This window comes from Esox lucius, chromosome 3 (assembly GCF_011004845.1).
Source record: "Esox lucius isolate fEsoLuc1 chromosome 3, fEsoLuc1.pri, whole genome shotgun sequence".
Lineage (NCBI taxonomy): Eukaryota > Metazoa > Chordata > Actinopteri > Esociformes > Esocidae > Esox > Esox lucius.
The window spans coordinates 12,486,166-12,502,375 of record NC_047571.1 but is presented as its reverse complement, the minus strand read 5'-3'; the positions used below and the strand labels follow the sequence as shown (position 1 = coordinate 12,502,375).

General features: G+C 39.5%; 1 protein-coding gene across 4 annotated transcripts in view; it reads right to left on the bottom strand.

Annotated features, from left to right (window-relative positions):
* The window catches only part of LOC105022717 (cadherin-18), a 64,359-nt gene that overhangs the window by 34,955 nt on the left and 13,194 nt on the right, over positions 1-16,210 (bottom strand). For 3 of the 4 annotated variants that reach the window (XM_010891383.3, XM_013133305.4, XM_020040951.2), the window contains exons 1-2: positions 14,744-14,928; positions 2,677-3,191 (exon numbers count right to left, since the gene is read on the bottom strand). In XM_010891383.3, the coding sequence (XP_010889685.2) occupies positions 2,677-2,910 (234 nt within the window). In that variant the 5' untranslated portion in view covers positions 2,911-3,191; positions 14,744-14,928. Of the gene's footprint in view, positions 1-2,676; positions 3,192-14,743; positions 14,929-16,210 lie in introns of those variants that run through there. The other variant, XM_020040944.2, reaches the window with a different exon arrangement.

Genomic DNA, 16,210 nt, shown 5'->3' with positions numbered 1-16,210 from the left:
TGCAGAGCGAAAGACCACATGGTATATTGCATACATGCTTTGGGTTCTGAAACTGTTGGAGGATGTTGTGAAGGCCAATGTAGCGTCATCCACAGACCTGTTGGCTCTGTAGGCAATCTGCAGTGTGGAGGGAGGGATCAATGAAGACTTCTAAAGAGACCAGGACTTTCAAAACATGTCCATGATAACCAAGGGGAATGCTACAGGTCTGTAGTCATTCAGACAGGGAAACTTTTTTTCAGGACCGGAACTGTGATGTAAGATTTAAAACAGGCTGGAACAGCGCAATATTCTTGTAACAGATTGATCAACGTCTCGACCGAATATTAACCCATTTTTCGCATTGGAATGATGTGGTGTGCCCGGTGGGTAATTTGCAAGCTAAGACATTTCATAGCCCACACATTTCTATCGAGGCATTGAATTCTAGCCTGAGGACACTAATATTAATAATAATGCCATTTAGAATGCACTTAAATAATGACACAAGAACTGTCTGCCCATACACTGGCTGCTTTCCACTCAATGAGTTCCCATAGAGCCAAGTTCACTGGTAGAGGCTTGTACAGAGGCTGATAAACCGCCTATGCTCCAAGAACCCGCCGACTGATTAAATCAGTATTCTGCCCCCTCTGCTAACCACAAATTACATGAGGCACGCTGATGGAAAGGTCAATTTATGCTGCAGCAAGAGCTCACTGACAAGATTTTTTTTCATATGGGGGGTTTGCACCAAGTCTTGGTAATTTGCTATTAGTGAGTCGGGGTGAAAGATTTGATGTAATCTTTGTCTCCGAGGTCTGATAAGGCATATTTAATCATACTATCTAACTCCAGTGGAAGGTGACAGCGCTGCCAGACGTCTGAGAGACTCAGTACACAACTAACAGTGCTGTGCTGTATCAACAATCTCTGGCCTCAGCCGCGCCAAACACACCCCTGCACGTCAATCACAGTGATTTATGAGACATTGGGATGTATGTGGACTGGGGCTGTGTAACCTGTAATCTAAATCAGTAAAAAGGGTAGCTTCTACAATCAGTGTGCAGTACATGTCTAGCCTATACTGGGAACGACTAGCTAGCATATGCCCAAGCGGTAATGTAGTTGACGGCGCTATAGTTAATTGGTCTCGGAAGAGAACAGTTGTGAACATTCGGATGTGGCATTTTTTTTTATCCTTTCATCACGCGGAACACATCTGAATCTATGAAAAGTACTACGCGTTTTTTCTAGGGCAGTTCTGCCGGAGTCTGGGCTGCACTCCATCCAGGATGAGCCTCTGTGGGGAGGAAGGACGCAGACACATCCGTGTGAACTGGAAAGGTGTGAAATATACCGAAATAGCCGAGTGGCGGTCTACCTGTCCCAAAAGCTATTTAAATTATTTGAATCTGAAGTCAACTCTGTAGATGTTGTGTGTTCTGTGTTTACCCGTGCCCAAATACCGCTAGCAACATGATCACGCGTTAGTCATAGAAGCACGGCTCTGAGTGTCAGTGTGTACATTTAGGTGATTCTGATTTTACTTAAATACTTTCAGTTCAAACAATGAGATAATAGCAAAGGGTTGGGCAACACTTAAATACATCCCACTTTCCACTGACCATATTGATCTGCAGTGTCCAGTGGGACTCATCAAGCTAATAAATGCAGGCCTATGTACTGTTGAAAATAGCTGCTTGCTACTTAATTGCCTGATGTTTTCCCTCTTGGCCGAATCAATACCAAGAGAGGTGCCATCTTACTGGAAGAAGAAAAAAAACTCAATTCAACTTTCACAGCGTCTTTGAGAAGAGTGACTCACGCTCTCAACCAGTCCTCCAGGGGATGCGTGTGTGCACGTGTATATGTGTGTACGTGCGTGAAGCCATCTTCTGCAAACCTTTCACACCCAACATCTCCCACAGGGACCCAGTTTACCTTCCGTACACAGTATTAATGTCATACAATGTCATTGTCCCAGTGGATCATTTCACCCATTAAGGAACCACTGCTTCACAATATCAAGGAATAATAGTTTCCGTGGAGAGCTGTGTCAGAAGGCAGTTAGGTACTGTGACGCTGCCGCAGTCAGGCCATGATCTTGCATTGTTTACTAATTGAAGATGCACTCTAGCAAGACATTGTATTTAAATTCAGTCAATAAAGAAAACAGTGCTCATGAGCAAAAAGTCCAGAAAACCCCATTTTGAACATGTAATACAAATTTGGTATGCTTAAGATCCTGGAATGCATCTTTACATTACCCAACTCGACTAAAACCAAACAAATATTTTTCATGTTTTAGAAATGTTTTCTCATTTAGTTAAATATGCGCAGAATATTGTTCATTTTCCAAATTCTGGGTTGTATAATTGTATAAAAGCCATGTTGATTAATTTATTGCAATGAGCAAGAATAGATGTTTCTCTGCTCAAAGAAAATAAAGATTTAAGCTAAAAGCTCAAACATTTTGAACTTTCATAAATGTATAGCTCAAATAACCTGGTAGAAAATTGCACTGAAGTGGCTGTTGCTGTGCACCCCTAGGTGCAGTGGCAATCATCGACTTTGTATCATGCGAAAACACCTTCATACTGCAATATGTAGGGCTACCATTTTCTTCTCTGCATGACAACTTCTCACATCGAAAGAACCCGATTAAAGTAGACCATGAATAGCCCACATACGTACCTTTCCAACATGCTGAGCTTCAGGTCCGATGTGTTCCTCTAAAACAAAAAACTGGTTCCATATCCAGCCCCTCTTGGGCCGGTGGTGAACGTCTTTCCCGCCGTCTGGGTGTTTGGTTTGGTTCCTGGGTGCTTTGACATTGGGCCTGGCGTGGGTCGTCCCATAGCTCCTCTGGACAAAGCACAGGCAGATCAGCAAAGGGCAGAGGCAGGCAGCGGTGGCAGGAATTCTCATGGTAGAGAACGTGCTTCTTTAAATCCTCCACTGTACCTTGGGCACACACCGCACCCAGAGGCCACGACAGCGTGTCAACAGTAAGACAGCACTAGGTGCAGATCAGATCAGTCCAGAGATTTCTCCTGAATTCCATGGTTTGTTTCAGTCTGTCCACTGGGGAGTAGAACCCAGGTCTATTTCCATGTCGAATGGAGACGTAAAGACTGTTCATTTGCTCAGAGGATCTTTGGGAGATTTAACCATTGGTCTGGTCTAACCAGGCTGCCATGCTGTTTTCCCTGAAAAAAAAGAAAATGGGAAGAAACAATATTGAGGAAACGGGAATAATGAGTCATGTTTTTTGGCTGTGAAATCCCATGATGCAATTTGACTGAATGGCTTCTCTGATATTACACTTTCAATCATATTTAGAACACTGTTCTTTCCTGATGAAAACTGTGGTTTTGACTTGATTTCTGAGAGCCAATTTCCGCTGTATGTATGAATTGAGTATTTCTGTCCGCTTCAGACACAAACCAGAGGATTCAAAACAACATGGCCATCTAACCTCAAAAGGCTATGTCTCTTACATGCCTCACAACTGTAATACATCCTACTTAACATTGTTTCGTGAAAGAAGGAGAGGCATAACTGTATCTCCTCAGGCCATTAATGGTATATTGTTGGCATTGTTCTGTGCAGTTTTTGTCAAAGTCAGTCACAACGACAAGATACTTTGACTAATGTTATGTCACACTGTCATCTCTGACACTGTTGCAGAACTTTGGTCAATTGGTTAAAATGTTCACATAGGAATAATGGTTTCAACTTCCAGCTGCTGTCAATATTGTATTTTAAAGGGGCACTGTGTAGAATCCTGCCTCTACACAATAACAAGTCTTCAGTCCTCGTCTTCCCTAACTGAACAAGGCCGGTTAGTTGGTTAGTCCAGGGTGGTTTCGGGTTGGAAGGATAGGAGGGATAGTACTGGGATTGCCTAAAGCAATATAACAACATTATAAGGTCAATGCATACTCATAGACAGACGGGCAAGAATGTTTAAATGTATAATATCTTAGGCACTCAGATAAATTATTAAAAAACAATAACCTAAAACATTTACTGTAGAAGTACTGGTCATGTTGCGTATATGTATGCTAGTAGTACAGTAAAAAAAATCGTACATATTGTCCCTTGGGATATATTTTTCGAGGTATTTTGTGTGAGAAAACACAACAAGGAAAATACATGTATCAATCTGCTATACTTTTAAAAGTATATTGCATGGCATGTGAAAAAACTTATTATGCACTGCATATGTATTTTCCCTTGTTTTGATTCGTTACACAAATCTGCTATTTTCTGATGCACTTCCACCAACCTTCAAAATAATTCAGTCGACCTGTCAACAGATTACTAGCCAAGCTCAGCTGAAAATCAGTCCGACAAAAAACAATTTGCAAGTGATAAATGTTTGATGTGGGGTGGCACAGAGTCTTGTTCATTGATAAATTGTCTTTGTTTGTCTGTCTGCATAGCAATAAGCCAAATGAAGATGTCAAAGACTAACAAAAACAGATTGTGAAGCCCAGTTAATTGTGCTATGACAATATCAAGGATGTGTTTGACCATCCATTGAAATAATTTGTGGCTTAATTATTGGTGTCTACCTATAGTGGCCATGTTTGATAGACAGATAATAAACTGTGCATTTGAACACAGGTCGGCTTGACGTATTTGCATGTTTTTGTAAACTACACCCATCTATAACCCAACATCAAAGCATATTTAAATCTGACTCAATAGTCCAACATTTCTGATTTGAGCAATTCAGAAATGCATCACTACATACCCAATACAACATTAGTCTGTCAATGAAATACATACCATATTATGAAAGGATGGCTTTCCTCATTTTAATTGAATAGCACTGAACTAGTACTTACTGTAATTATAATAATTTAATTAGACTGTTCTGCTTCTAATGCCTTATCTTTACATTAGGTTCAATTTGAAGCTTCATTTATCCAATGAATGAAAAGAACACTAGTGGGTCAGTGATAATGCATTTCATACTCCCTGGATGTACAGGGAGATATTACATTATCTACATTTATAAAAAATACAGCATACATAAAGGAAATTGCTGAAAGCTTTGTCAACTTAACTGCCTACAAAAAAACACCTGTCACAACATTGGTTAATCGACATACAAATGCAACACACATGATTTCCGGAATTGTTACGCGCACGGGAGAACCAAAAATGTTGATCAGACTCTTCCCATGTGATTATGTCCATCAACATCTAGGATCAGATCAACATTCTAAACAATAGCTTGTTCTGACATCAAGGTGGCATTTGTTTTATGAAGTTATAACCATGGGAAATGATTGCTAGAAAGGATAAAAAATTATAATCTTGGTATATCTTATATATGTAGCAAGTATATCTCCCTACATCCCTCAACATGGTTTTTGTAAGGATGTCAGAAGTGCATGTAGAGATAGCAGTCCATGGATATCGTTTTGCAGGTTCTTCTTCTGCACTCAATTCGGAAGGAAAAATGAAAAGTCATCACATCTTTCTTGTACAGTACTAGCTATTATGCTTCCAGGCTATTCAGGTATAATTCAAATGTTCAGTGTTTTTTTTCCAAAAATACCAGGAAAAAATAGATACAAATAATAGGTTAATTGATTGTCCTTGTATAAAACTCAAGGGTAGGGCTATTGCAACTACTCATTCTGGTTGGTTGTGGGCCACAAAACAAATTAGCAATTGATTACTATCTAAAGTCGCTAATTATGATGCTAATTGGAGCGAAATACTCTGTGGACCTTGAGACTACATCTGAGGCCGTGACTTACATTACGATGAGCTGTCTACTGTAGCTATGGCCTCAGCATTGAGACTATTTTTGCCCTCACATGGGTGGAGTTGCTTAAACATCTGCCTGGGAGGCACCTCTGCTTCAAAGGCTACTTGAACTGCCTCCCAGGTTACTTTGAGGGCCGTAAAGTCGGTTATGCTATGGCACACACAAAAAATAACTTCTCAATATGGAGCATGTGAGTGCATGGGCAGAGGCATTAATGGCTAAGGCAATTGTACAGTTTTTGTAAATTTCGTACCAGCATTTCGTATAAAAAACAATGTCGTATAATAAACAATGTCTTTAAAACTGTTTATAAAAACTGTTTATATAAAAAAATTGTAAGTGTGCTAATCAAAATTATATAACATCACTCAAAATGTATACATTCATCAAAAGAGATACAAAGTGACCTGGAAATATGCAAATGGTGAACACAGTGAAAATGTACCACTGATATGGATGTATAACAGGCCACAACAAAGCAAAGCTCTGTAAAGGAATGTCACAATGTAATAGACAATTGCTTAATAGTTAGTTACAGTGTAAGATGAAATTACACAATTTCAGTTTCTGCATGTGCACAAAGCTGTAAAAGAAATGTACCTAATGTTGCCAATTTATTTCTCCTATATTGCCCCTGATATGATTCTGATACAATTCTATAATGTTCCAATGACTGTTTGCTGGAATCAGCGAATATGTGATGATTTGTGAGATTTTTTTTTGTATTAACTGATGTCAATTGCATTTAAAGTCGAGTGGAACTGAACTTCAATCCCACAGTTAACTGGGTTCGACCTCCAACTTTATAATCTGATCCTTTCTGATGACCCAGTTTGGCATGACTCTAACTGCATTTTCAGCAGGGATCAGCCAGTAAAGTTGAAAGTCCCAGACAGTTTTTCTCCCAGCTAAATCCTCTGTCCATCTCTTTGTGCAATGCACATGCCTCCCCTCTTCCCAAGCGCAATGCTTAACAGTCATCCTGGTAAAAAAATAAAATGTTTTACATAATTATACTTTGCCATGCTGAACAGCTTAGCCAGGCTGTAGCCTGCAGCTAGTTAGCTGACTTGGCAGCTAAATAAGCTACTAACCTTAAACCTGTAAAAATCTTGCTGCAAGCCTGAAACTTGTGATCTTATCCTTTTTGAGACTTTACAGAAGCCCAGCATCATTTTGTTAATTTTGTTTTTTATTTTTTTATTGCATTGATAAGGTTTACATGTATATGATTGCGTTTCTTCTTGGTTTAAATTTGCCATTCTCCAGGTTTTACCAAATAATATATATATATATATATATATATATATATATATACATGTGACCTGGGAGCATTTTGAGATAACAGTCTTGCTCAGGGATAAAACAAACAGGTTTTATCACTTTGTCAACTCAGAGATATCGTCTACCGGCCCAGAAAGCTTGGCCACTAGGCTACCCAATTTCTTTATCACTGGTTAATACATAATCACATAGTGACAGTTGGGGTACTGTAGGCAGATTTTTTATAGATCTGACTTGCAATCATACCACACAATTAATAATAAAAATCAGAGCATAGAGGTGTTTCTAGTCCACAACTGGCAGCTGAAAGGCCAAGTGTGTCATTGCACATGAAAGAACAGACATGAGACACACAGCTGAAAAAGATCCTATTGATCTTTTTTAGGGACAATAAAACAATACTACCTAGACAAATCCACAATATAATGAATAAGTGCATTACTCTATTTCAAGTGGGAGTGCGTACATCTGAGAACAATTCTAACACTGCCAGTGTGAACTGCAGTAAATGTCAGTTGAATAATAGCACAATAAACCCGGTTATTTGAATGTATCGTGCTATTCATTTCATTTGGATCAATTGTGGGTTTACTGTCGACAGATTGTTATGTCTAGAAAGTTACAGTAGGAGGCTCCATTTTTACTTTTGTTGTGGACGATCAATCCACCACAGTTGTTTTAAATAGTGTGGCCACATAGGCTTAGTCATGCTCGCGACTAGGCTTTGTGTTGCCAACTTGCCAAAAGGGTTTTATTCCAATCATACAACAGTGCTTTTAGTTTTGATTTTCCTAGAGGAGGCTAATGTGACCTAGCTAAAAGATTTCTAGCTTTCATGACAACAATTGAGCCAACTAGCACAGATATTGAACTGCAATCCTCTCATTGGCACAGTGTAGGCTATGAATATAATCAATGGCCAGTATAAAGGATTGGGTAAAAACGCATATCCATCTATGGCATATTTAGGAAAGTCTGTGCAAAAGTCTATGCAACAACATAACAAAATTAAAATGGTTTCTGTTAATTATGTTTATTCTTTGATGTGATTTGTGTGATGCCAAATCCAAACTGACTTTGCTTCAGGGGTGGTTTACTTGCGCCAGGACTTCTCACACTGGAGCTCAGCTCATTGCTAATTGGCTAATTCTTTTAGAATTGTTTTATCAAGGGAAGCCAATTGCCAACTGGCGTCAATCAATCAAACAGTTCAGACGGTAACATCCTGGACTCTTTTTGGGCAGACATCAGATACATGGCCTAAAAACACAAGAACCGACAGGTACCGTTTTCCTCTTTTTGATATATATATTTTTTTGCTGTAGAGATTGAGCTACCTAAAGGCCTGTGAATGGAAATAAAGTAAAAAGAAACAAAAAAGATAATGCTTACGCTGTATAGCTACATTAATGTACTACTTCCATGAATACCTGTCAATGAGTACAGTAGAATTGCATTCAAAAGAGTAGATTACAGCAGTGTACAGCAGTAGGGAAACAATACATTGCACTACAATGAACACATAAAATTAGTGGGAAAAAATATGCCAGTCTTGAAAGGACCAAAATAATAAAGGCTATTAAATTCCAATTGCAATGGTTACATATATCAGCTCTGTATGGCAAGCATGATTGTCTGACTGAAACGTTTATGAGGCAGTTTTGAGCAACAGCCCATTCCAGCTATCTAATACCTGGGATGACAGAGGAGTAGAGTTACCTTGAAAGTAGAGTTGGCTGAAGATGTATCGGGGGGAGTGAAATGTCTTGGTGACTGTGGGGCTTCTGTGAGTCAAAACTGCAGTTATTTTAGATCATCTTTGAAGAGCAAGAGTATACGATTTTTTCTGATAATGGGCAAGAGTTCCGCTGTCCTAGCTGGTCCCACCATTTGGGTTCCATGATCGAGAAGAGTTTTAATTGCCCTGAGCAGAAGCTGCCCTCCTGAGGGGTGGGGCGGCCACGAGACCAGTGACAGAAGGCAGGATTTTAGCATTGACTGAAGCTGGGGTGGGGGCAGTTCCATTGCACAGTAGTCTTGTAGTGGATTCAAACGTCAACTAGCAAACAGCAGAGTGACCGGATGTGTGGGGTGACGTGGGAAAACCTGAGAAAGCTTAACTCCTGGCAGGCTGCGGCGTACTGGACAATTGCAGGGGTTTGGTGGCACATTCATGGAGCCCTAAAAACAGTGAGTTGCAGTGGTCCAGACGTGAGACGACAAGTCTCTGGAGTGCCTGGGCTGTTTCCTGTTTGAGGAAAGGTTGTACTCTATGAATATTGTAGAACATGAACCAGCAGAACATGAACCAGCAGGAGCTAGTCAGTGCCTCGAGCTTTGTGGGAAACAACAGGGTGTTATCCAGGGTTACAGCAAGGCTCTGAAATATGCGGTGTAAAGTTTGGCACTAACCCTTTTTTTAAATTTTATTTTATTCTTAGTCATTCTGACAAAAATATCTTAAAGTTTTTATTATTTAGTCTAGTTATTGTCAAAGACAATCCAAAAACAGTGAGACATGTTAGTGAATAAAATGCTCTTATGTTTTAGTCACATTTTAGTCAAATCAAAAGTATTGCCTCATTGAAACTATAGTAAACATATCACTGACTTTCGTGTACACAAACATACATAGTCTTTTTCTACTAACACATTTATCTGTATAAACATTACTGAATGTTTCTATTCTCTCCATTGATGGACGAACACATCAATCTGCAGCAGATAAAGGCCAATAATGAATGCAAAAATATTCACTGATTGTGTGAGGTGAAATTTATTATTTGACATAGATTGGTGTCCAAGTTTTAAGGGTGACGTAGCAGTTCACCTTCTATGCTCTAGGGAAGCACCATAGTCATTCTGATTACAATGCTTTCCTTCTGCTTAGGTTGAGACTGAATGTAGCAGTAGATGTGCTGCTAACAGCAGAAAGAAGCAACATAGATGAACTGGTCAATTTACAAGAGTAATATACTATATACTTAGCTGTGCATAAACATGGGCCATAGTCGCCTTTTTTTATTTTCTTTATTTAGTCACAAATTGATCTGACACCTCGGTCTACCCCATATGAGCTCTGTATAAATACTCATCAAAACTAAGATATAATAAAATCAATGCAAAGTAAATGAAACACAATTTAAAAAAAGCTATTGACAGCACCCCTAGAAAAACCCTCCAGTAGATCCTCAATCAACAACTCATGTTGAAGTAAAATAATATCAAGATTTAGAGCACTTTGTACTTCATTCCAGAAATGAGTTAATATGCAGATTTGCCCAACTCAGTCTGCTCTCTGTCTATTTCTGATAGTCCTTCTGTTTCAGATTTCCTAATATTTTATATCAAACAATCCATTCAGTTTCTATTTGTTAGTAATTCGCCCACTGAAATTACAATAATGGGCAAGTGTAGATTTTGATTAGGAATGTTAATGGGGCAATCTTGAAATATAACCCAAATAATTAGAACTGTGCATGTATTATACATTTATGAACATGCAACCCTTAGGTCGGAAGTCAGGATTATAACTTTCATAACAATCTGGATCCCACAGAATCAGCATATTTTCTCATTCTGAAAGGGCAGGGGCTGAATGTTTTTGTTGTTTGTGGTCGTATCCTTTCTATAACAGAAAAGCAAAAGCTCAAATAGCTATTTTCTGCAGTGCCTCTCAAAATAATTCACCCCCATGGAGTTTTTGCACATTTTATTGTTTGACAGCATAAAATCAGAATGGAGTTTATGCCACTGATCAACAAAAAAAAGGTCCACAATCTTAAAGTGAAAAATAAAATCTATAAATTACTCTAAAATAATTTATTGCATAAGTAATCACCCCCTTTGGTCAATATGAGAGACACCTTTGTCTGCAATTACAGTCAATTTCTGTCCCCATTCAACTTGACAGAGCTTGAGCAATTTTGCATAGAATATTTGGCCCAAAAATTGCTGTGTTCAGATGTGCAAACTGGTACAGACTTATCCAAATAGACTCATGGCTACAATGCCTCTAAAGGGGCCATTGGGTTTTTGTCTACTCCCTATCCGAGGCACTCTAGCCTGGGCACGGTTTACCAAAGTACTAAGATGATCGTAAGATGCATGTAAGTGCCTTTTTATTTTGTGTGTTTCCCGAAAGCATTGTTACTCCAGTGGCACGTAACATTGCTTTTTAATTAGCGAGGGTTCTGGACCACTCCTTAGTCCATCATAACCGATCTTAACAGGTGAAATAGCGCCTCCTTCAACATACAAGGAGTGATCGCAAACAGTTAATATTAAAGCAATGGAACAAATTTAATTGATCAGAACAGTTTTGATTTAGACATAGACAAATTAAATAAGTGCGTGGTTGGATGTAAATGCAATTGAATGCAATTGGTCAATAAGGATAAAGAAAAGCCTACGTAAAACAATAAATAATTCAGAAAAGGTGTTCAGAATGAACTCCGCATCTTGCTGGTACTATCTTTGATGGATAGGTGCTGGTGCCTCTACCTCGTCAAGAAGAATATTGATTTCTGCAGCTCTGAATGCCTATTTGCTCTTGTGTTCCATTTTTATTCCAAACAATTAGAATAGATTTCCCCCACTATGCTTTATATTCCCAATTAACCAAGCTTGATTGCTATGTGACATAACAGTAATATAACAGTAACATAAAAGTAACATATCCAACTAATGGATGTCACGTAGATGTGATTTTGATTGGTTGAAGTCCACCCCATTGGTTGGATACAATAGTTTTGTCCACCATAAATTAAACCACTTGTTTGAGTTTTACATTCTCCTATTGGTGTCCAAGTAGTAGATGAATACATCTCCAGTGATATGCTTCTGATTAGTAATCAAGCTATATCGAAATACAATAGGCTGTATTTCAAAATGTATTCATGGCCTTATTCCATTCCTAGGCAAAATATGGCTGAATTCCATTCCAAACAGCTGTAACCACCACGTACGTCGCTCTTTATAAAGTCGGGAAACCGGGCCATTTAGTTTGGCCAAACTGGCAGCTCTAGGAAGCGTCTCAAGCTATTTTTTGTGTAACTTTTTTATGAACTCTTTTTGTAAACATTACATTGATTTGAATAGCCTTTGATTTAAAAATAGTTGGAATCAATAAGTGTGGTTCTCAATGGAACTACCAAAACAATGGAAATGTCATGTAAACATTTCCAATGGAAATGAGAGGGAAAGGATATTTCTATTTGTATAGCAAAATCAGGAGTATGATGCCTGTATTTATACCAACCCCGATAATGTTGACATTGTCGCACAAAGCTAATGAATTGATTTAGATTTGTTTGCCAACACTGATTTATTTATGCTATCTATGCTACCAGCCTAAGCATTTTACAGTCACTTCTTCTAAACCTGCACATTTTAAATGTTATGCAGCAGAAACCATCAAGTATATTCACACATTGTTGAAATTTTACAATACATGAATCATGAAAGATTTAGCAAATACACATTTTATTGGATCAGACTTTTTGACTGTTGGCCGGTGACGACATAATTCTTCTATTCCACATACTATATTGTGTTTCATTTCAATTCCAATCAATGCATGAACTACACAAACGTTTAAATTAAAAATGTCTAATTCATTTTGAAATTTAAATGGAATTGACCCCAGCACTGATTGGGCTACATCCCCATGTAACCTATCCACCTTTTAATACAGTCATCAATTTCATTTTAGTCACACGTTATCCTTCCCTCGTTAGTAGAAAAGAATGTCGTTTGGAGTTGACATCATTTGGAAGTTATCAGTGGTCACACAGAGACGTAACACTTTGCAATTTTGATAATGATGATAACACCCTGTTGTTAAAAAAAGAAAACACCTGGCGTTCTAGCTGGTTTGGGTGGGCGGCACTTTTGACCCACTGCATGATGCCAGAAGGCTGGCATAATTAAAGTCCACTGGCTACTCACCTGGTTGAGGGGATGGGCTACCTTATAACCAATATCTTCAATAGTTTCCTAATGCCACCACAATCAGACTCAGGCACAGACATGATACAAATGAACACACAGAGTGATTTATCAGGCATTAAGTGGGGATTTAAAAACGAAATTCAATGAAACGTTGACACAATCTGCACCGCAGATGTTGAAAAGAGCTAGATGCAAAAGTGTGAGGCTTTTGTACACAGGCATTATCTGCATATGTGCATGTGGTTTGAATCATTACAGCGTTGTCCAGCCACGGGACTGAAACAGCAGAGAAGTGGAACATTGCCATTAGTTGTTGAGGAAATTGAACCACTATGCTGTTTACTTTCTGCATCTATGCCATTTCACTGAGTCTACCTTTACATTTCAAGAGCACTTTTTGTAGCCATGTCTAAATACTGTTGTACCTCTTGTTTAATAAAGCAACACAGGTCCTACAAACGTTTTTAATGTGCTTTAGGGATACTCGGCTGTCATATTCTCTTGCTCTGGTCATTTTTAATCTGATAACAATTTCCAAACACTGTAAATGGCTTACTGTTGTAAATTTGGCAGAAAGATATTTGAGTTATTTTGAAAGACAATGGATGAGCTATCATTCCTGACAACATATATTGAAGCTGGTTATAGTTGAAGCAGAATATTATGAAAGCACCTTGAACCCAGTACAAAATAGTGAAATAAGATTAGATGTCTTTGATAAGACTCATCTTCCAGGGTTTGAGATCTACAAAACCTAGCAGGGGATTTTTGCTTGCCACAAACAATCTCTCTTGACTTGGCTTCCGGTGTCCTCGTCTCTCAGTGGAGACTGGACTGAGTGGAAAGGAAAGACCAAACCCTGTGGTGTTTTATTCAGGCTCAGGAGATGATGAAGAGAATTATTGCTCATTACAGGATTAGCGGTATCCAAAGAATGTCTCAGAGGACGGATTGACGTGGGTCTGGCACTGTGACATCCCAACAGCATAGATCATTGGGGAAGAGGTATCTAGCTAGCAGAGACAGGCTGTCCCGGAGAGTCAACCCACCCACCCCCCCATCCCCAAGGCAAATTGCTTTGTCATTTCAATGTATGGAATTATGCATCATACGCTAAGCATGGGTCGCTCTAATCATAAAGTAATTATCCACAGCTGACAAATGCTCTGCATGACATAGCAGCCGACGTGCTGTACAACATTATGCATTCTAGACAAGTGAGCACTTGCAGAAACTCTTCCGTTGCACATTAAGAGGACATTTCTGTGCAGAGCCATCACGTCTTTCAGTCAGCAACATCTGACACAGCCACATTCTTAGACCGCAGTGAATTGATCACGGGGCAGTCAGTGAAAATGTTTCCACAGGATTCCACTATCCTGCTTAGTTCCATGTGAGCAGGAGGTATAAGTGGCTATGAGAGGTCCTATGGTAATTTAATGGATACCTTAGTGATCATAAAGAAAGACGCCCGTCAATAAAACCATTGAAAATACGGCAGCGTGGCTTTTACCCTCGCTCTCCCCTGGCCATATAGAGAGGCTCTAAAGCAGCGCGGATAAAAGAAATTAAATTGCACTTTCTCACAGAAGCAGTGCTCACCACAGGCAGACGTGGCTTCAGAGGACCCAACAGCAGAGGCGCCAGCAGAAGCCGTACAAAGAGTAGCAGATGGAAAAGCTATGACAACAGAGAGAGGAGATGGATTCAAAGTGCTGAACAATTTGCCCTTACCTTTCCAATCCCGACAGACGATAAGGTATGCAAACGGCGCCCTGTGATCACAATCTCCCTCCTCATTTTGCTCTCCCCCTTATGTCTACGGCTGCTTCCAGTCCACCTCAGTGGAGTCCGCTCCCCAATCCACCAGGTTGCTGCCTCACTTGCCTGCTGCAGCTCTGGAGTGGGGCTCTGATTGGCTGACTAAACACACACACATACACACACACACACGCGCGTGCGCGCACACACACATACACGCGCACGCACACACACACACACACACACACACACACACACACACACACACACACAGACAAACACACACACACACACACACACAGAGATACACACAAAGGCTCATGTAGACTGACACACACAGAGATAGACACAGGCACACAGATGCTTTTACATTCTATCTCTCTCTCTCTCTCTCTCTCTCTCTCTCGCATGCACACACAGACACACACATGCACCCGCGCACACACACACACAAGGAGCCACATGCAAAGTCATCTTAGCATTTTCATCACATTTAACACTCTTTAACACACACACACACTTTTTCATTCTCTCTCTTTCTACATGTGCTGCATCAGGGACTGAGCTAAGGTGTAACAAGCTGAAGGCAGAGGGCTGAATTTGCTTCAAGGCGAGTGTCGCTCCTAAAGGAATCCTAATTAATAATATAGGACTGAGGAGAGTGAGGGGGAGGGAAGAGTGATGTGCAGAAAAGAGCAGGAAGCCCCTCCAGACCACAGGATATTTTAACTGAGATCAGAATGTACGTGTCATCACATGAAAAATGAAGGCGAGTAGTCCAGGAGATAAGCTCTCGAAAAGACTGATGTGTTTGAGCCTGTGTAGAGGCGTGAGCATAGGAACACTCGTATACATTATTGCGCTGCACACCTTTTTGTTTTTCATTTCAAGTGTCAAATTGTTTTTAAGAATGTATTTTATCATACTTTGTTAAATATATTTAACAAAAACCAGGATGGATTTGCATTTATATTTTGTATCAAAATATGGGCCAAATATTTTCAGCATGTACACAGTTTACAGTATACATATATGGCACCCAACACTCAGGTGGATTCATACACAGAATCTCATGACCAATATGAGAAGAGTACCAGAGAAGGGGTACTCATTCATTGGATTTTTTAAAGGGAGATGTGGACAGTGGAAGCAAGGAGAGATGCTTCCAGTTCCTCACAAGTTGGAACAGCGCATCATGTTTACTAATGGATGTGTACTAACGAGATGTTAGGCAGGATTGACTGACAAGTGACTAGTAAGCACGATTCATGAGATGAATGCTCCATTGATATATTGAGAAAAGGTACCTGGGAAGACCAAAAAGTTACCCATTCGTAAATGAACAAGAATTGTCGCAAATAAACAAAGTATTTTACATAAAGTTTCATCCTGGCCACCCAAAAATATAGGAATGTATTTATATATAACACATATACATTT